At 34.7% G+C, this 23,085-nt stretch overlaps 1 protein-coding gene across 1 annotated transcript in view; it reads left to right on the top strand.

The window, feature by feature from the left end:
* The first annotated feature begins 1,272 nt into the window (after positions 1-1,272).
* The window catches only part of LOC149409489 (solute carrier family 7 member 14), a 231,573-nt gene continuing 209,760 nt past the window's right edge, over positions 1,273-23,085 (top strand). Inside the window, exon 1 of the mRNA XM_089649803.1 lies at positions 1,273-1,391. Within this exon, the coding sequence (XP_089505929.1) occupies positions 1,378-1,391 (14 nt within the window). The 5' untranslated portion in view covers positions 1,273-1,377. The remainder of the gene's footprint in view (positions 1,392-23,085) is intronic.

The following is a 23,085-nucleotide window of genomic DNA, read 5'->3' as shown; positions in this document are numbered from 1 at the left end:
TCTCGCAGAATTGAAGCCGAATCGATGCGATAGGGGTGCGCTGTGCTGCGGCAATTAGCGGCGCTAAAACACGTGCACACGCGTTCACCGTCTCATTTCTAGGTGATTGATTTTTTCACTTTAAATTTAAATCATGACTTTTGTGAAATTTCAATAATTTGGACTGCAAGCAAACCACATCTTGGCCTGCATTCATTATTTAAGTTCAGAATACTTTACTTGTGTTTCTTCGTTTCTGACCGGAATAAATGTAATAAAATGATTGTGTTTCATTGAGAGTAGCACTAGCCACCCCGAGGTCCAGAGTCCGGTGTTCATCGATTAGCGCCAGCCTCGAGGGCCCCAGCAGCCTTGGCTCGGGTGGCGGAGCAGCCTTGGCTCGGGTGGCGGAGCACCCCCGGCTCGACATCAGACATGTTGGCTTATTTGGTAAGGGATTAAAACACAGCGGAGGTTTGTTTGAATACATGCCCCTCGGGCATGCGCGCTGCGGACACACCCCAGTATGTAGTGGGGAGAAGCACAAAGGGAGGTCGATATGACTCAAAAGCGACTCCCGCTTCACCCCAACAGGTTGTGTTCTCAATTCGCTCTTCTGCCTCACATGAAAAACGCGATCTCTTCCTTTCGCTTTTACCAAAAAATCGCCACTGTAATCGGCTTGGATTGAGATTGTTTTTTCTCTCACAGATTTAATTCATCTATTGTGTACTAACTTGTTCGTTAGTTTCGTGCCGGGTCTCCGTGTTCAGTTTCTTTCTCGGTTCGCAGAGAAAGCGCGCTTTTTGTAAAATAATTCCGGATTGTGGAGTGCCTGAATTGTCCAACGCATATATAAGAATATTTCTGAACCATTTGTTGCATAATTCAACAGCTTTCTATCAATGCCAAGTGAAAGGCAACAGTTGACTTAATTGTTTGGAAGATTCTGGCTGGCGTAACGCTTTAGTTTTACAAATAATGCCTAAATGTTGGCAAGTAACACCACTTAAATGACTTTCCGTTCATTTATCTTTTCGAAAACTGTTTGAATGATATAATATTAGAAAGTAAGTTTTGTCTTTGACTTTATTCTCTGCGGTTCTACGTTTTGGGTGGTTGTTAAAGTCAAGTTGAATCAATATAAAGGAGAGCTAAAGGCGATGTCCTAACCTTCTGTGTGCGGCGTCGAGAACCTCTTCTGGTGTTGAACTAACCTTATCTATGCGGAGGGCACGTCGTCAGAACTTTATTACGTCACGGTACAGTTGTTAACGATTCCGCGTTTTCTCTAACAGCTCTAGAAGTGACGAGTAACCAACTTTTCACACAAATGTTGTACTGAATCGGGTCTGGATCCGAATACGAACTTTCTGTTTCCATTGAAGAAATTCAGCCATGGAGTCACTTCGGTAAGTCATTTTTGTCGTTATATATTTATTTGTCAATTGCCTTTTTTTCAGGAAACCCTATTTCATTTATAAATATACAAAAATATATTAATACAGACCTGTGAAAAAATGTATCGAATATCACCTTAAAAAAAGATCAATGTAAATGTGTTTATTTTACCAGCATCACTAAAGCTTCCCACTTAAGTCTAGCCCACTAACCCCCTCAAATGTCCCCTTGTGTGAATACTTGGATACCCCAATCTCAAGTGGATACTCGGGAGACTAACGCGAGGCTATCGTCTACTACACATACCGCCAAGGAAATCCAACAGAACTTGTAACTTAAACACACCAATCGTTACATCGCTTCAATTCATATTTTATACGCTATATACTTAGCTTATTACCAGATTATGTTTAGGAAAAAACTTTTTATTTACATTTTAACGAAACCAAATGACAAAAATGGAAATTTTTTAATATGCACCTTTACCGACATATCCAAAAATATTCAGGAAAATATTTAATCTAACAAAGGTCGAATGGAAGGTGATCTTACACGATTAATGTTTTAATGATTGCTTGTCACCACTTGTTATGTATGTGTGATTTTGATCGACTAAAACAAATTGATTTAATTTTCGTTTAGTGATTAATGGTTATCGAAACGCTACTGAGTAATTTATTGTATGCGTCTCTCTTCAAGATAAAGCTTAACGCCTATTAGTTCCCAGGTACTTGTTAATTTACGCACAAAGCCGTTTATGGATTGGTCAGAAACATGCGAGGCGAGAGCTCCTTTGTCGTTTTATGTTTCGTAAAAGAAATCTCCTTCTGTCCCAATTATAAACACACATCGGGATATCAATGCATACAAGCATCAAAGACAAATTAATGTTCATAATATAAACGAAACAATAAGTAGGTACATCTATGGCAATTACATTACAGGGATTTATTGATATTATTTACATAGGTATGTATATTGTTATCATCCTTCTAATTAAATGTTATGAATATGTGGAAAAAACGTTGTTTTTTGGAGATGTTAATCTAGATTTACTAAGCCAGTTATTATTTCATACGGAAATATACTATCTAGTCATTATTTAATAAAGTGTATCAAATATGTGACAAAGGAAGCATTAGTAGCCAGCAATGTTACATGCACATTCATAGATCGCAGCACCTAGCTGACGTACTTTCATCTTGTGTTTGTGATTTCACTATAGTGGATCACTTTGCAACAGTACTTAAAATTACGTACAGTAGAGCAATTACAAACACCAGAGAAAGTATTTTGATAATATCTCAAAACCGTATTTATATAGATAAATACATACGTGGCTATAATTGGAACGTTCGGGTAATAAAAACTAGCGACTTAGCTCCTGTTAACGAATATTTTATTAATACCATTTTTTCGCATTGCCCCTTCCCTGATTAAAAACTATGTGTACGCCATTGCATTGGTGGCATATCACTGTCTTGTACGAACCCCTTCAATACAATTCGGGTTTTGAAAGAGGCACCTATGGACCCCTTCGCAGCTTCAAACGGCCTTGTTGACCTTCAGATGCTCATCCATGGCAGAACTTTCAGTTATAAAAACCAGCAACTTAGCTCCTGTTAACGAATATTTTATTAATACCATTTTTTCGCATTGCCCCTTCCCTGATTAAAAACTATGTGTACGCCATTGCATTGGTGGCATATCACTGTCTTGTACGAACCCCTTCAATACAATTCGGGTTTTGAAAGAGGCACCTATGGACCCCTTCGCAGCTTCAAACGGCCTTGTTGACCTTCAGATGCTCATCCATGGCAGAACTTTCAGTTATAAAAACCAGCAACTTAGCTCCTGTTAACGAATATTTTATTAATACCATTTTTTCGCATTGCCCCTTCCCTGATTAAAAACTATGTGTACGCCATTGCATTGGTGGCATATCACTGTCTTGTACGAACCCCTTCAATACAATTCGGGTTTTGAAAGAGGCACCTATGGACCCCTTCGCAGCTTCAAACGGCCTTGTTGACCTTCAGATGCTCATCCATGGCAGAACTTTCAGTTATAAAAACCAGCAACTTAGCTCCTGTTAACGAATATTTTATTAATACCATTTTTTCGCATTGCCCCTTCCCTGATTAAAAACTATGTGTACGCCATTGCATTGGTGGCATATCACTGTCTTGTACGAACCCCTTCAATACAATTCGGGTTTTGACTTTCGAAAGAGGCACCTATCGACCCCTTCTAATATATGTAGAAAACCAGTGCACCCAATGCTAATAATAATGAATTAATAACATATTTACCTTTAGGCTGGTTGGAACGTTTGGTGGATTTGCGTGGAACGAGGTGGGTTCAGCAGGCTCCCCTCCGTAATTACATTTATTCATCTTATTCCACTCTTCTCATTACTAACTTTCACATCTGCCTCTGCATCGCATCGCCCATCTGCTCAGTGATTGTTTTGTTCAAAATGTCATTTTGAAAAAGTAATTAACCTCTCTAGCCATAGGTACAAGTGACTTGTTTATATAACAATACTACCTAGAACACAGAAGAACACAAGAAATGATGTTTTTCGTAATCCAATATTTGCCTAATCTGGTCTTAAACAGATTTTTATATTTACAATATAAAACTGTGTTTATGAAATTCGAATGAGATGGAGTTCTATGATGTCAGAGGTGTAAGTGTAAGCTGAGCTATTGGGCTAAATGGAACAGTTATTTCCATTCAAATTTGTGCGAAAGCCACTTCTAGTTTTCTATTTATTCCTTGACCTTTTTTTATTTATTACTGAATTTTTTTTATATAATAAATATTGAAAACTGTGTAAAAAATATTGTAATAAAAGTACTTAATTTAAAAAAATCCCAAGTGTGTATGTGGAGATACAATATCAAATATAAATTTAAGTTTTTTTTAAAGAGTTACTGTACAGATGCAATACAAGAAACTTAAGCATGAAATATGTAAGAGTTTTAAAATAACACAAAAATAAGGTAAATACTAGTTTTTAAAGAAGACATCTTAAAAAGTGAATTAGCAGACAAAGCATTACAAACAATAAAATATATCCGCTGTTTTGTATGTATGTGAAATAATAAAAAATAATCTGTCTATGGATATAAATGTTACAGATAGCTTTGCTAAAACTTATAAGAAAAAACCTACTTTAATATATTAAAGAGATTCAAAAAATAGCCATCCCGGGATGCCTGACAGATGTGAAATATCAAAATTGATTTTTATTGAAGGAAGTGAAAATGAAAGTATCGAATCTTTATATTTATGATAATTAAATAGTAATTTCACTAATTTTAAAATATTCACAAAGGAATATATCATAAATCAAAAATTAATCATCACTTGCAATAGATCCATTTCCAATTTTAGTGAGAATCAATAGTAATATACCACAGAGTTTTGGCGACCGGGCGTCTTTCACTAGGCTGGCCGAATGCAGCATCGTTCAATGCAAAAGTGACGTTCCATCTTCCCACGTTTGCTAAGCAAGAGTCGGTTTTACCCCGCTATTTATACTACACATTTTCAAAAGACAATTAAAAAAGAGATTGACTCCAAATGTGATGTAGTTTCAAGAGTTTCCCGCTCGCGCCACCAACCAACTGACACCGCGTACAGCCCACATTGGGCTTAGAACTCCGGTTAGTTAGTTGTGTTACTTCAAGTCACGATGGTTATTAGTTATAGGTTGAGAAGTTCAAAGCTTCCGTCATCATCATGCAAATTACTTTTCCATAGTACAAGGCCCCTTCCACTCCTCGCGTTCTGCGATGTGTGGAAACCAAGGACAACCTGTCAAAATATTGATAATATCAAAATTTGGGGGTTCGCCGAAGTACAACAAAGTCAGAAAATAAATTTAAAAAAGGTACATAACTATTTTTAAAGTAGATCTATTCTCCGCTCCTTTTGTTTAGCGAAGACCTCAATGACTCTCGTGTTGAAATCAGGCACTGACTGAATCAACATTTTTTCAATGCTTAACACTGATAGTGCGTTGAGTCTGTCCTGGTTTAACGTGTTTCTTAAAAAGGATTTCATTATTTTTAACTTTGAGAAACATCTTCCACTGTCAACTGAGGTCATTGGAATGGTGCACACAAGCTTTAGTAATTTCGCAGTCTCGGAAAAGTCTTTTAGTAAACAAGTTCTACTAAAAAGTTGTAAAATTGATAAAGCGAAAAATTTTCACTGTCGTAAATTGCACAGAGTTCACCTTTTAACTGAATTTTATTAAGAAAGTCTCTCTACTCGACCTATTGTTCCTAATATATTCCAAATTAAGACAAATTTTTAATTTATAAAATGAAAAACATAAAAGTCATCATAAGTAGGTATAACTTGCAATTGATATACCTAATTAACAATTGATATATATGATCGATATAACCTGCAATTAAACTTCAAAACTTTCGCAGAGCAAGAAAGGTTTTAAATTCAACAGACAATGCCCGACAACGGCGACAACTGACTGAACTGATAATAACTAATCTGAACATCATTAATCTCTTAATGACATGTTTTATCTTGTATGCTTGTATCGAAGAAAGCTGTAAGCGTAAAAGTTCGCTAAAAAAGAGTAGCTAAAGTGAAGACACGATATCGACAATAATATCACATATACGCGTTTTAGTTTAACTTTCTACTAAACAAACCACTCATTCTGCTGTGATGGTAATGTTCTGGACGCCGTCCTCGTTTTGGTAATATTTGCAAAGAATAGTATGTACCCACGCTTTTGACTGTTCCACAGATTATGCGATCAAAGCAGTCAAATTTTGGATCGCAATGGAAAACGAACATAGACACAAGTCATAGTCGGTCTGCAAGAAGCGCGCTTTATAAGTAGATACCTTTTGTATGAGATATTATTTCCGAACCGAATTTCGTATTGTGATTAGCCATGTCGGAAATTTAGTTGGTGAGTGGCGTGGTTAGAGAAGGGGGGGGTGAAGGCGTTGCTTCGGATGAAGCCTACGTTTGGTGAATACATAGACATATGAATATTAGTAGACCTGCCCTAAGTGATTAAAAGCGTATTATCCCCACTCCCCATACCGGTTCCATTGGAGCCGGCTGTGCTCGCGTATGGCCTCAAGTGAAATTTGAAAACGTGACGTCATCATTCTTGTGCGAACTATGGTCGAGGCATCATCGGTTCATTTTACGAAATAACTCGGCAAAATGTTGACTTGTGCTATGAAAACTTGTAAAAATAGATGTGAAAAAGAGAATAAACCCAATTGTCGTATTACATTCCATATATAAGCATTATTTTACTTTATTTTAAGCATATTCACATCGTATAATATGGATCAGTTGTAGAAACATAATATACTATCACATCGAGAAACGTCTGGACGCGAAACACAAAGCTGGTTGGTTGCTGGGAAGTAAATTATGAACATTTATAAAAGTGTCTTAACTAAATACTTAAACGAAATATTCGACTCTGAAAATAACACCGAATTTTTTTGCCGAATTTGGACTTCGCAAATTTGTTCATAACGTGGCGAGTAATTTGCGCTCCCATGTAAAAATGTCTATCCATTTAAAAGCAGATTTTACTTTTGAGAAGTAAATGGTGATATTATAATGCGAGATGCCTATTTACTGTCAGATTGATTTATTGACGAATCACAGTCAGCTTCACCCCCTTCGTTCTTCAACAGTTGATTTCACCCCTCGCCATTATCTTCTCGTCTATTAATTCCTATGTCTGTGGGTGAATACGATGCTTGATCCGTGGTCACTATATTATTTAAAGCAAATATCATTCATATTAAAATCCCTACAAAATCAAACGGCATTGTTTATTCAAGCTTTTTGCTCTAAGAATTTACTCCTCCAGAGGTAAGGGGATCCTCTCTGTATCATCGTTGTCATATTCAGTCAGTATTGACGATACCCACTGAAAGAGCACCATTCAGAATGTAAACGCGACAACTTGTTGCTTGAAATGCTTTTGTCCGGTTTTCGTTATCAGATCTACTTCCCAACACACTAACTATGAAACTATACAAAAAATCATGATAAAAATATTCCGGTTCGTATCATCTCTGAAAAGACAAAAAGCAAACACCTCACATAATCACAAAACCAGAGCAAAGCAACATACAAGTTAAATGTAACACGCCTACGTGTTTGAACTAAGAGACTCAGCACTTTTAGCTGTTAACTTTACATTTAACAAACTCCCACCCAGTATCAAACAAATTACATGATAATTTAGTACATCAGATCTTGGCAAAAGGAATTTGCGAAAAATAACTGAATATTACTTTTATTTATGTATTCGTGCCACATTGAATAATAATAAAAATAATATTTGGACGATTTGTATAGCGCCGTTTTTTTGTGTAAAATCACCTCAAGGGCAACTATTCAATCGGTTCGCATATTATGTAAAGATACAGTGGTACGGGTGCCTTTTGACGAACAATTTTTCTTGGCACCAGTCGAAGTGTAGTGTACAGTTATGTAACAATGCAGAATACAGGCTGTCTAAGACGCAACACATTCAAAGGTAACTGTCGCATTTGGGACTGGAACTCAGATTCCCTAGTCTTAGAAAATTGTAGGTTACTCTGTTAGGCTAAATATTTTATACATGGATATTGGATATGTGCACAATTATATTTAATAATATGACAAATACAATGTAAGTCGAGGATAAGCTGCAATACAGGTGTGAAGAAACTAATCATGACATCATGTTTTGTTGTTTGGTACGTGACATCTAACTGTAAAATCTATCTAGCAAAATAAATTTCAAATTCTCCAAAATAGGGCAATGAGAACAATACTCAGACGAAATAGGTATTCAAAAGTAAATAAAATGTTAAACGAACTAAATTGGCTAACGGTGAAACAGATGTTGACCTTGAACACGATGATATTTTTACACAAAATTGTTAACAACCTGCTACCCAAATATTTTTCGAATAAAATTGTATACAACAAGGACATACACAAACATAAAACTAGGACGTACAATCAAATTAGGCTACCAAAGAAGGACAAAGCGAATACCCAGAATACTATATTATATAAAGGGATGAAATACTATAACGCGCTGCCGGAAAACCTTAAGTCTGCCCCAATTGAAAAGTTCAAGATGTTGTGTAGGAGCCACATCAAGCAAGAAAAAAAAACATAGTATATTTGAATGTAATTATTAATTAGTCATTTGTAAACTTAAATGTACAAATTACTAAAATAAAAACAATAAATAAATAAAAAAAGATTTTTTAATTCTTTATAAACAAAGGCGATATTTGTTTAGTTGCAAAGTTCTAGACGAATATATTTATATCCGTCAATGGTATTTAAATATTTATGACACAGTAGTACTATCACAGTTACTTTCAGTAATTGGTTTAAATATTTTTAAAAATAAAACAGCGGTTACACTAAATGAAATGCTATTCTAATGCCCCTAATGGTGTCTACAAGTACAAAGTTCTATACACAATTATATGTATGTCCTTCAATGTTATTTAAACATTTGTGAAACAGTAGTACCATCACAGTAACTTTCAGTGATTAGTTTAAATATTTAAAAAAATAAAACAGCGGTTACACTAAATGAAATGCTATTCTAATGCCCCTAATGGTGTCTACAAGTACAAAGTTCTACACAATTATATGTATGTCCTTCAATGTTATTTAAACATTTGTGAAACAGTAGTACCATCACAGTAACTTTCAGTGATTAGTTTAAATATTTAAAAAAATAAAACAGCGGTTACACTAAATGAAATGCTATTCTAATGCCCCTAATGGTGTCTACAAGTACAAAGTTCTACACAATTATATGTATGTCCTTCAATGTTATTTAAACATTTGTGAAACAGTAGTACCATCACAGTAACTTTCAGTAATTGGTTTAAATATTTTTAAAAATAAAACAGCGGTTACACTAAATGAAATGCTATTCTAATGCCCCTAATGGTGTCTACAAGTACAAAGTTCTACACAATTATATGTATGTCCTTCAATGTTATTTAAACATTTGTGAAACAGTAGTACCATCACAGTAACTTTCAGTGATTAGTTTAAATATTTAAAAAAATAAAACAGCGGTTACACTAAATGAAATGCTATTCTAATGTCCCTAATGGTGTGTAGAAGCTACAATTGCTGTGCATTATTGATTACTGCTTTGTCAATGTTGCGACCGCAAGGGAAGGATAGGAATAATAGCCTGTCATTACATTTATTACTATCCAAACCCCTGAACTGCTAAATGGCTGTAATCTGGCTGATCGGCTTAATATTAATCTGTAATTTATCTCTCTTTTTACTGCAAAACATTGAAATAGTCGATAATTGAAAAAGATAATTTGAACAATTTGAGAGGCGGGTCCGAGAAACATTCATCGGATATCTAACACCTCCGACATATGTATGTGTGCAGAACCTGGTTTAGACAAGTAGACTGAAGGAACAAATCGTAAATACAATTTGAAGCTTTAATTCTGGCACGAATGTCGATAGGTTCTTCTCTGCTGCTAACCGATACCAATTGCGCGGGCTACGATCTAGAGCAGAGGTTCCCAAATTTTTTTGCCCCGTAGACCACTTGCCAAATATTTTTTTCCGTAGACCCCCTGCCTGCCGAATATTGAATTTTCTTAAAACTATTAACGTCCCATGTGATAATCATTTATTTTCTTCCTAAAAAGATCCCCTTCCCTTGCCTGCCCTTCAACCGGTGGCGATATAGTTCATTTGTTTTTGCATTGTGCAGACAGGGGCGCCCTTGTGAGGTATTACACCAAATGAAAATGGAGCAGGATAAGCAACGGGAATTTATTTCTGTAGCTGGCCCCACAGAACTGCCCCTTAAGTTCTTTGTTAACGCTTATTCCGATCAGTTCTTCTTGTCATATTATGATATCCGATTCTTCAACATTCCATTTCCACAGTCAAAATGTCCTCAAACTTAGTTTTGAAGTCTGTGTGAAGTACATCTAAATGTTGAACGTCATTGTTACCCTGGACGTTTTTCAAAAACAAGTTGTGGAACTAGGAAAATTCGCGGCTTCCAATGTGCAATGTTTTGGTTCAATATTTTAATTCTGACGAGAAAAGGAACCTAGACTCTATTTATATACCTCAATAAACAACTTTACGATATATAAACATACAAATATCAAATAAGTAATTTTTCAGTCTATTTTATTTTAGTATTGCGTAAACTGTGTTATTTGTGTTAGGTGTATTGTGTCATTTACGGAACTCCTAAATATTGAGTTGAGGTAAATGGGGGTCCGCTCGTATGTACCTACCCCCATTTGAATCTCGTGAACCCCCAAATTTTATTCTCGCTGACATAGATCCCAGCAAGCCGATATCGACCCCTGGGGGTCCATATAGACCACTTTGGGAACCTCTGATCTAGAGAGCTATGATAAATTCATATTGTTTCAACTTGTCATTATTTTATTAATCCCCGATCTATCAGCTTTCAGGGTAGGTATTTTACAATAATACGTCTAACTCTACAGTGATGGCTCTGTGCATAGGTTTATCTTTTGGTTCCCAATGTTTTGAATATGTTACAAAATCATTATTCGTCGGTGTAAGTCTCGTTACTCTACTCCGGCTATACATCGTTATTATTGCCGTTTTTACTTCGCCTTGCCCTTGAAGTTTGAAATAATTGTTTCCATAGAAGATATCTTAAAAATAAGTCTCTTTTCTCTTCCGTATATTCTACATTGAAGGGAAAAGGTTGAAGATAACATTGTTTTACATCTATATAGTAAACTTACGACCATATCAAATTTCATATTTCCGCCAGTCACATGCAAATTGCAAGTCGAGTGAAGTATAAAAAGAGAAAAGAGATTTGTGCTAGTGAAAATACTGTTAAATCATGTTTTATTAAGTTTTGACATTTCTTTAATACTTGATATTATATTTCATTAAAAAATACAATTCATATCACACAACTTTGTAATGTTCTCGCCTTTTCGTCATTCTTTTATTTTGTTTCAAACAATATAGAATTTTCTTCTCTCTTGGCTATGACCGATGTTTAAATTTTTTTTTCCTAAGGCTTTGCATATGTGTTCGCAGGGATGGAAAATTCCTCCCCTACAACACATAAGCCTCCATGAAAATTGGACCCTCTTCTTTGATATCTACAGAAAGCTACTTAAAGCTCTCTTGTACTATATATCTTTATAGACATATGTACTTAACTAATTAATACGTTATTTACGATCTTGAACGCAAATATACCCGTATTTATATTGTAATTAAATTCCATCAAACGTTGTGTAATTTTTTTGATTTATGATATAGGATTTTAATTACTTTCATTTTTGTGGTAACCCTCTTGGTTCTGATCGAGGTGTTGAGTTTCACAATTTAATTGGTCTTTCCATTGCAAACCTAGACTTAAATGAATTCTCTGGATGAGCTAACTTTCCTATTGTAATTATTCTGATTCCCTGCACCCTAACAAAATCGTAGTTAAACGCTGATAAAAGATATTATACATGTTTATTTGGACAGGTAATTTAATATAACTCGAATGGTTAATTGTTAGTAAATTTGATTTTGGTGAACTTTTGTGTCTGTGTGGCACCACTCCTTTATGATTCTGCTGCTATAAGGTACATGTAAAGATTGATTTAGTAGGTTAATGTAATTAGTTAATTGCATATTTGACGAACTCGGAATAGCCCATTTGCTGGCATAATTTGGCTCCAATCCTCCATCAAGTAAACGAGATGATCGGGAGTGGACTAGAAATTTGCACAATCCTTTGACACGGCTCCTTGATTGATACCTAAGTTATCGTGTCCCAAGAAGCCTTCCACGTCATCATGTACTGCATTCAAGTTTCCCCCCGGGTCCCGATACCCCCAAATTCCGACACCTCCTTGGACTACAATTTACTTAGGGCGAACCGGTTTCGTCCTATATACAATCATATACTCACGGTTGGTGTGGACTTACGGGTCGTGAATCCTCATTCCACGTTTAAGAGAAGATGCGATAGTGGTCTATTAGACCTAAAATGCAAGCTGTATGCAGGTCCGCATCCTCCAGTAAACAGTACATACGAATAAATATATGTATACATACAGTTTGGGAAAGGCTTATAACTCGCAATACGAGGCTATCTACCTCGCATCCCGAGCTCGGATCTCGCGCCAAGAACTCTGCGAAGCTCTAGGTCTGGTAACCGAATATATACGTACTAATAAGGTGATACTAATAAATACTAGTAAAATAAGATCATATTTGATAGTTTGTTTTGGAGAGCTATCGAACTCCAGGCTTTTGTTTGTTTGGTTTTGACGTTTTTATTTAAGAGAATCGCCATCTCTATTGGATTTGGTTAATGGTCTTGTTATAGGAGCGACCACTGCCTCCTATTGATGAACTGTATTTGTTTTAAATTTTACCTCCAGGGTTCAACATTAATTTTTGTTCATCCTATCCCGTGATTTTCCAATTGTTTCAAGTAGTTGATTGCCACATTAGAGAGTACTCGACCCTCAAATATCTCAGGCAACTGATGGGGTTTTGTATGAGCACCCAATCAATAATATTCAAATGTTTCGTATAATTATTCGATATAAATCTGGCTAACCCGTGATTTTTCAATTGTCGATTGTGAATGATAAGTATTTGTAAGCACGCAGCTTCCAGCTGTTTCGGGTAATTAATAAAAACTGTGCGATTATCTAATCAATGGTATTCAAATGTTTCATGTAATTTTTTGATATAAATCTGGCTAACCCGTGATTTCTCAATTGTCGTTTGTGATTGATAAGTATTTGAGAACACGCACCTTCCAGCTGTTTCGGGTAATTAATAAAATCCTTTGTGACTAACTAATTATGGCCAAGGTCGTTTTCAAACTATGCGGTTGACCCAATTCTCCAGTGATCCTTTGTTTTGTAAACAAATAATAAACATCTCCTGACACACTAACCTAAATGTGAGATTTGTTTATTTTAAAATTCCTTAGAAGTCATTTGTGCCTCTTTACTTTTATTGCGCACTATTTATTAAAATATTTTTAAATCCTTTATTGAAGTTAAACTATTTTTTTGTCATTTCCCGAATTTAGTAAATTTACTAGGTTTAATTGAAGAATAAATATACATATATAAGTACACATATCTCGATTATCAAAATATGTTAACTAAGAGTACATATATTAATAAATAAATATAAAATATATGATTCTACATGGTCTTGAATATTAATAAATACATATTTTCTTTTTCAATAATATAGATATGTCCTCGGGTAGGTATTAAAAATCGCTACCATTTCGATGTTTCGATTAATAAATAAAATACATATATATAATTACATTACTCATATATATATACTTTATATACAATATTTTACTTTACTTCTATATAGATAAATATATATACAAATATACAATATACATATATTAATGTGTAATTCTTTGTTTTGTTGTTTTAATTTAATATTCAATTGATATACTTCCACTTCACAGCCCTTCTGTGTCTCCTGGGACCTGAAAATTATTTATAAAAGGAAAACTCACCCACGTCAAGGTATTTCCGGTCGGGTAGTACACAACAACCTTGATGAAGAAATCCTACCTAATTAATTGTATTTTTCAACTAATTTCAAAATAAATCCTTTCGACTATTTATTCCTATTTAATATTTTATTCTCGCTTGAATCGTATAAATTAGCTGATATTTAATTTTTCTTCCGAACGAAATCCTAATCCAGAAAACCCGTTGATTTAATAACACCTTTCTAGTTTAGGCTTTTGAATGATAGCTGTTTCAAATTCTTTTTCGAAATGATAGACTGATGATTAAAATTCCGGTTAAAACGACAAACACTTTTAACACTGTCGCTATACGCACGATGGATTTTAATTGAACAATTTATTAATTCTCAATTTCTTTTTATATAAATTGATAAGAAAATTTATTCCAAATTGTGCAAACTTTTAATTTACTCGACTATTAATAAATTAAATATTTTCTAACTGTTAATTTTAGAACAAAGATTTAAACGTTTATTATTATCGAATCCTTTTTTTTTTGTTTTTGTGTTTCTTTTAACCTAAGATGAAGTATTTATTACTATTATTATTATTTTTTAACCAAATTGACGTTAAATTATAATCTATTTTTAAATATCAATACGCGATCACGTTCACTTTAGATTAACGATAACAAACTCTTAAATTTAATTTGAATGTTTTCACTTTGAATGAAATAATTATTTTTAAATTTTTAATTAATTCACAATTCACTTTTTGCACTTCACTTAACACTTTTAAGCACTGAGTTTAAATTATATTTATTTCCACTGTTTAACCAAATTAAACTGATTTAACAAAACTTCACTGGTGGGGTTTTCAGAATTTAGAAACTGAATTTAAGACTTCTTACAAAACTTTCTAAGTCCAGGTACTTGTTCAGAATTTAACACTTATATTATTTCACTAGAATTTTACCAATAGACGTAGTACTGCCACGTAACAACTTTTCAAACCCTCGGCGCCGCAATTTTCTAAAATGTCTATTTTTTTTGCGAGATTTTCATTCAAAATTGATTTACCAATATGTCCGTTTCATCTTAAATTGATAACGATTAATTTCCATTGTTTCCAACACTCACTCCTCTCTTTAGTACGATTTTTATCGAACATGACACCCTCCTTCTATCATAAATAATTGCACTACAGTTGAAATTCCGCCAGTAACTTTCCTTCGCTTTTCCCGTCCCTTTTTTATACTATCACGTTTATAAATTTTCCATTTCATTTTCGTGCGTGTGTTTTTCAATTTGTAAAATCTTCAAAGCACTCGATTTCAACGGTTCGCCATCACCTAAATGTCTCGGTTATTGTAAACATTTCCTAGAGTTTGTCGCCTTGAACGTCAGTGTTTATGCCATAGTGCGTTCACCTCTAATTTTTGTGGGAACGGAAATGCAATTAATTATCTTTTTTAATGTCGGGTCCAAGGTTCAATCCTTTGTCTTTCGTAGACACACCCCCCTTCGTTCACTGATTGGTTACTCAAAATTTTTATAGCTCTTTGTTTAGATCTATTGGTTGACAACCTTCATTGTTTATTTTTAGGCCTAGAAAAGGGGAAGCCCTGTCTAGTCCTAGACGATTTTACGACCTCTCTGCTTTCGTCTTAGAACCTCGATATAATTTCAACTATTACAGGAGCCTACCGCAAGCAAGCTGGATCAATTCTTTCTCCGCCAGATGTCGTTAGCATGTCCGTTTTCATAAATAATTTGCATATTTTCTTGCAGCTATGGTTTATCTGTTTTTCTCTCACTGTGATTTAAAGCCTTTCATCACAACTTCCAGACTGAAATTTTATTAAAAAATAACAGTTTATTGAGAATTCGTTCACACCAGACATATGGTTCTTTACACTCTCCACCTGCAACCACTATACACTCTCCACCTGCAACCACTATACACTCTCCACCTGCAACCACTATACACTCTCCACCTGCAACCAATATACACTCTCCACCTGCAACCACTATACACTCTCCACCTGCAACCGCTATACCGCGATAAAATGAATTCAACCCACTAAATAATCATAATTTAATTGCTTTGCCTTTAAAATATTATGGGCTCCGGAATCCTTCATTTTGCCACAGCTTTGCCGTGTACTGGTAAATACATTTCACTTGGGTTTATCTAAAAACACGTGTTTTTTTTAAATCTAAAGTTTTTTACTTAGGGAATGCAAAACCCGGGAAAGCGAATCGTAATTAATTATGTTGCGTATTCAAAGAACCCATGGAAAGGAAGAAAAGTTTCGAGCGACATAAATCAGAGGAACTTTTAACATTACAATCGCCGCTTTAGCTAGACAAAAGTCCTACTAGAGTATACATGTATATACCGGGTGTTACAAGACGTTACATAGTTAATTTAAGCAGATCGAGTTTTTTGGAGTAAAGAACGCAAATAGTATTTTGGTCCGAAGTGACTTTTTACTGGTATTCTGGTACCTAATTCAGACCTCTGTGCGAGAGTTGCCTCAATGCAAACAACAATCCAACATTTTTCTGCTGCTTGGTTACTTTATAGAATGACATTTCTTCTTACCAGGTGGTAAGATTCGATTACATTTTCCATAAATTACAAATTGTGTAGAGTGGAATCATTTTATTTTAAAGTAAAATTTGCTTTTGTGGTAGAGCGTTTGTAAAAACATGTACATATGTAATGTACGGTCTATGGTAGTTATGTATGTGTTGAGCTATGATATTATCGGGATCAATTCCTTTGTTAGCTAAGTCCTCCATCATTGCACAAGCAGTATCTGGCATTATGAAATATGGGCTGTTTTCTGTTTCGAATTAGCGGCTCAAAACCTGTATAGCAAGATTATATAATATAATGCGGCATTATGTATCCCTAATGTCCAAACAGTCAATCCATCAATACAATACCCCTTTACTTCATTTTGTAATATTAAAAAAAACCTGCACAATCTCTTTAGCATAAGGTACGTGTACTTTAATAAATAGTTCCATTTAAAAAAAAAAAATAATTCATAAAAAAAAACTAGCACTTTCTGTCATTATGTTAGTACATTCAAAATATTTCCTATCCTTTTAACTTACATTTATATTTCCTTCATGAGAAAGCCCACCGAGGCGTAAATAAATAAATAAATATTGGGTTCACGCTGGTCGCTTTGGTAAGCAAATAAAGTTATCTGACAAACAAGGCAAAGTTTTTCAATTCCATATATTTTAGCACCCTTCAATCATAACTGAGAACAGAAACTAAATATGAAAAGGGATTAATATTCGAGGCACGAGATTTGAGCGAGGGCGGCTGGGTCTCATCGCCGAAATTTTATTTTAATTGATCGATCAGCAAAGTTTTAAATTTACGCGTTTTACTCTAAATATGCTCAGTGTGCTGTATATGTTAGTTAGTTCTCAACTGAAACTTATAATATTAAATGTTTCGAACTCGACTAAGACCGCCACAAAAGAGCTCCAGCAATATTCCCGTAAGATTCCCAGATGGCACAGTTTCCGTGCCAAGGTGGGTCTAGATCAGAACCTCCCCCCACAAGCCCCCTCCTCCGACAGCCGCATGTTCTCGGTTTCGGCTCGAGACAAAGGAAATCGGTTTGTGCTGTGGAGTATTTCGCCCTGTTGGCATTCAAATCTAAGACCACCATTAAATTATAAATATAATAAGGGTGAAAGATAATATATATTTGTCTTGTACTATAATAGTTCCTCTGGCTCCAGATAATGATTAGGAATCGTGGATTGGTTGTAATCACATAACAAATTAAAAAACACATCGGCTTTCCACTCAGTTCAGGATTTAAAGAGTGACGACTATTTGATCAGTTTTGTTTATCCTGCTTTTTAATTTCCTACGGGACTGTTCCATAGAAAAAATGTGTCAATCCATTTTCTACTCAATAATTCAACGGCTGGTCGGTTTTCTTAAGCTTTTCATCGTTATTCATGAAAATGTCATTATTCATGGAATGAAAATATAATGTTGGGATTTAAACTTGTAAATATGATAATTATATATTCATTAAGGCGATGCCATACGTAGTAATTCAAAATCACGTGTTTTTGGTTTGAAAATTTGGTCGCCTAGAAATGTTTCAGATGCTTTTATTAAATACTGCGAGTAGAATACATCTTGGCCTTTGAAATAATCGAGTATTTTTTAGATAAGTCTTTTTATAAGCCCAGAAAAAAATAATGTAAAGGCCTATGAAAACTGATTTAAAGTTCAAAATCTCCTACTTACGAACCCATTTTCGGTTATAATTTTATTGTATAATGTGGAAAATTAAGTTATTTATAAAATTATATATTTATGCCTGAACATCCACAAAATAAAATAAAAGGCACTTTTTGGCCATGTTTTTTTCTTGCATAAATCAAAACAGGCGGATGGTGTTAAGCGGGAATTTAAACCTTATCGCCATCTACGTAAGGGTTGTTATTGATAGCGGCTCAATTTAAAATATTACACGACGTAGTGCATCGCCTTAATTAAAATCAACAAAAAATCTCCATATGTTTACAAATTCTATAACTGACATGGAGAAGGTACGATTTAAAAATAAATATCGGGATAAATATTTTTTTTTTAAAGATAGCCAGTAAACGAAAAATACAATAGTAAAAATATTTTTTTAAAATCTTCCACCCTTCTGGAAATGGGCTTTTTGCGGGCACGTTTGAAAAGTAAAACAAATAAAATTAAAAATTTACTGAATTATCAACTTCTTTCGTTAAATTTACTTTTTTGTAATCTTTCGGTTTTGACAACGTCCTAGGACGTACAAACCATCGCTTCAGTTATAAAAAGATTTTATAGAAAAAAATATTTGCAATACAGGTTATTAATTATTCAAGTAGACATAAGTCCCAGTGAAGTCTGTACTGTGTAGTACCAACTAAAGCTATTTATAGTGTCCAAAACCATTTTCCAAATTCTGAATGCCGAAAACTATTTTGCGAATCCTTGTGAATTCTGTGAAGTACCAAGTAAAACTATCTATAATGTCCAAAACCATTTTGCAAATTCTATTGAAGTCTGTATTGTGTAGTACCAACTAAAGCTATCTATAATGTCGAAAACCATTTTGCAAATCCTAGTGAATTCTGTGAAGTACCAAGTAAAACTATCTATAATGTCCAAAACCATTTTGCAAATTCTATTGAAGTCTGTATTGTGTAGTACCAACTAAAGCTATCTATAATGTCGAAAACCATTTTACAAATCCTAGTGAATTCTGTGAAGTACCAAGTAAAACTATCTATAATGTCCAAAACCATTTTGCAAATTATAGTGAAGTCTACTGTGTAGTATATAAGCTATCTACGAGTATAATGTCCAAAACCATTTTGCAAATTATAGTGAAGTCTGTACTGTGTAGTATATAAGCTATCTACGAGTATAATGTCCAAAACCATTTTGATCTGAATAAAATTATTTTATGAAAACTTGATTCCATATATGAATTTATAATGGACCTTGAAAAACTAAACACAATAACAATAAGGCCTTCTCAAATTTGTGAAACAAAATATTAAAGTTTTAATTTAATTTGACCGTTTGTACACGCTCTCACCTCGAAATTATTACATTCAATTTAATTTCTGTCAGTATTTGTTGAACGTCATCCCAATTTCATACCAAAAGGTGAGGATAGGATCCCGTTATGGTTAAATATGGTAGGCGGATATGGGTACCGTCACCCCGGAGACCATTCATTGAACAACCGGCACCTCCGCCATAAGTCACCCCGACTGTTGCCTTGAGGGCGGGTGCGTCTGCCCACCAGCTACGGGCGGTCGGATCGGAAGAGGTCTGTTGACAGAGACCACTCTACATCTCCAGCCGGACTCTCTTGACCTAGCGCCTTGCACCGCAGTGGCAGGGTTGGATTTAAGCATCACTCCTTGACTTACTGACCTCCAGTAAAAAGGAGAAGAAGAAAAAGAGTAGAGCTTATGACGGATATTCTTGAAAAAAATTACGAAAGTGATGGTATTATTATTTTATTTTTATGTTGACGAATAAACTTGAAACGATTTAAAATTTGTTATTTTAGAAATGCATTGGTCCAATGTGTACTAGCGGCACAACAGAAGTTCATGGATGAAAATGAAGCTAGGAGTATTTGGCAAGTTTTAAAAAATTTAACAATAATTCATTGCTTATTGTTTTTCGACTTGTGTGTGGACAAACTTATAATGTATAACTAACTTCAATATATTAACAGGATTAATGGCGGTGGGCGTGTTTTTAGCAGTTTTTTTTTTAAATTACGGTTTCTAAGAAATTAAAAGCGATTTGTGGACGGCTCCACCCTCCGCGTATTTTAATTCGACCCATCCACCGAATAATAATTATTATTCCTGGACATGTTGTGACGTCATCAGCTCTTTACGTGCCGTGAATTTGATTTGGGTCGTTCATATAATATATTCAAGTCCAATGTTAATATTCAAATACCCAAACCGACGTGACGGTATTTTTCGTTATCTTTCATTCTAACATTATTTTTTATTTATTTTGTTTTTGGAAAACGGATTTTACTTATGTAAGTACGCCTTGAACTTTACAAAATGATATATTAAAATGTACCTATATCATCATCAAAAATACTAATTTTTGTTGTCTGTGCGTTCAGCGTAACTCTGGTTAATTGAACTCAAATTTTGCTTAGAATTTAATTATCATTTTCAAAATTGCGTGAAAAATGCAGACAAGCGATAAAATACCCACCCGTCATCAAATATAATAATTTCGGTTGTCTGTGCTGTGTTTTAATCTTGCGTTAAATCTGGTTTAACGAACTCAAATTTGCTTCAAATTTTAATGCCATTTTCAAAATTAGAATTCATACAAGCTATAAACTACCTACCCAAGGTTCGTATAAAACGTACTTAACAAGGTTAGCCATCCAGCGGGTAGACCGGTGATTGGCTAGAAAGTCGTGACGTCACTGGAGGCACATTTTGTACTGGGAGATTTGAATTTACTGCAATATGTGTGGCGTCAAGCGACTGGGAATACATTTGCATTTATTTATTTACAATAATTTGTTAATATTATACTTATATATATTAATACTAATGTTCGGAATAAAAGTGAAAAATACCACGAATATTTGCAGTGTTACTTTTGCATTGATGATGTAGAATCGAGGTTATTTATTAGCGCCTTGTACAAATTGCCTCTGAATATATATTCAAATTGAAAATTTCATTTAGCAAACTATCATGATAAGGATATGACAGGGAAAGTGTTGACAATAATATTCATACAAAGAGTCGCACATGGTGGTAGATACTCTCAGCGTCACATTGGTGATTTCGTGAAAGACCACCATTTAGAATCGAAGCCTTGCTCGAAATGGCTTTAACCGTATTTGGTGACCATGTGTGAATAGTGAGGTACTTTCTCACCTATCTGTTGCCTATTTCCTTCCTCTCCATACCGAAATAGCACAAATTCTTTTCATCACAGCTGAATGGAATAATACAATTTATTTATAAATCATAATTATATCGAAATTTCAACATGGTTAAAGATACAATTATTTTTAACGTTAAATTCATACCAAAGAAAATAAATTGCTCAAGACCTACGTCGAGGGTCTTTTTAAGAGCTGTTTCGCCCTCTGAAGGCATTATCAAATTGTTTGACAGTTTGATCATGCACTCAGAGTCACGCGTAATAATAATAACACAGCAGAACTTGTTTGAAAATGAACTGTTTTTAGTTAATTTAAAAATAATACTATTGAATATATAAAAATAAAAACAAAATATTAAAATAGTGTTCTACAAAGTAAACTTGATAACAATAAATTAGTATTCGTGCATATAATAAGTTTGTTAATAAGATATTCAGAAAATTATTATTGGCATACATAGTCTAAAATAACACTAACTCTAAATTTATAAATAATAATGTAATAAATGTTCATAAATAACAACTCTTGATTGATAATGGTTGTACGGGACGTGTTTGCTTGCACAAGAAAAAACTGTAAAATATAAGCACCGGCACACATTTATCTTTGTCCTTTGTAATGATTCAAATAAAACACTTGAGGTTTTTTATTTGAATCATTACAGAGTTATTTAAAATATCATTAAAATGCAGGGAATATCGACTCTTGTAATATGTTGGCAAAAACGAATGCGTTTTGAGAAAGACGATATATTCGACATTTGTAATCTGCATTTTTATAAGAACGCCTTTATAAAGACGGTTGGTTGTTATTGCGGGTGCAACTTCTTGTATCCGTCCAGGCTCAGTTTTAACGGCTCAGTAGGCAATGGTAGATCCCCTCTTCGAGGCTGGCTGGCAGGAAGGCTCAGTCGGTAACGACTCTGCGACATCGGGGCCAGTGAGCAGGCAGGCTCAATAGGCAACGGTAGATCCCCTCCCCGAGGCTGGCTGGCAGGAAGGCTCAGTCGGTAACGACTCTGCGACATCGGGGCCAGTGAGCAGGCAGGCTCAGTAGGCAGCGGAAGTGGAGCGGGGGGGGAACCGGGTTGAAATCAAACACAGCGAGTTGGTACCCAGGTAGCGAAGCGAGTATGGGCAGAGCGGGCAGCGGTAGGTTTTGCCCGGTCCAAGGCTTGAAGCTAATGAGAGCCAGGGATATGTAGCGTATTTATAAGATACTTTAGGACCACGTCACCGACCCCTGTTTGTAATATCAAATTCCCGTAACGAGCTTTGCATCTTTTGCTATGAAGCTCGCCACGTTATAGGATTAAATCTGTTTATCTCAGAAATAAGGGAATATTTTATCATATTAGTCCTCATCTACAGCTATCGTTCTGCCAAAACCACGTGGTCGCAATATTTTTTATTTGGTTATAGTAAGACATATTCTACAAGATAAGTGGTCAAATCTCAGTAACATTTTCAGAGTTTCGCTAAGTACATAATTATCTTACGTGTAACATATTTTATTTCTATTGCAGTTTATTTAATTAACATGTAAGTATCTTTGTATAAAACTATTTAATTAACATTGTCTACTATTATTACAGAAAAGGCTTGCAAATTCTAGTATTTATTCAAAATCTCTTATTGCCTGTGCCGGGAAAGCGAGTCTTTTCGTTCAGCCAATGAGCGTT

Source organism: Hesperophylax consimilis, chromosome 31, assembly GCF_061612785.1.
Source record: "Hesperophylax consimilis isolate HC1 chromosome 31, BYU_Hcon_1.0, whole genome shotgun sequence".
NCBI classification, from domain to species: domain Eukaryota; kingdom Metazoa; phylum Arthropoda; class Insecta; order Trichoptera; family Limnephilidae; genus Hesperophylax; species Hesperophylax consimilis.
This window is presented reverse-complemented; position numbering and strand designations above follow the sequence as displayed.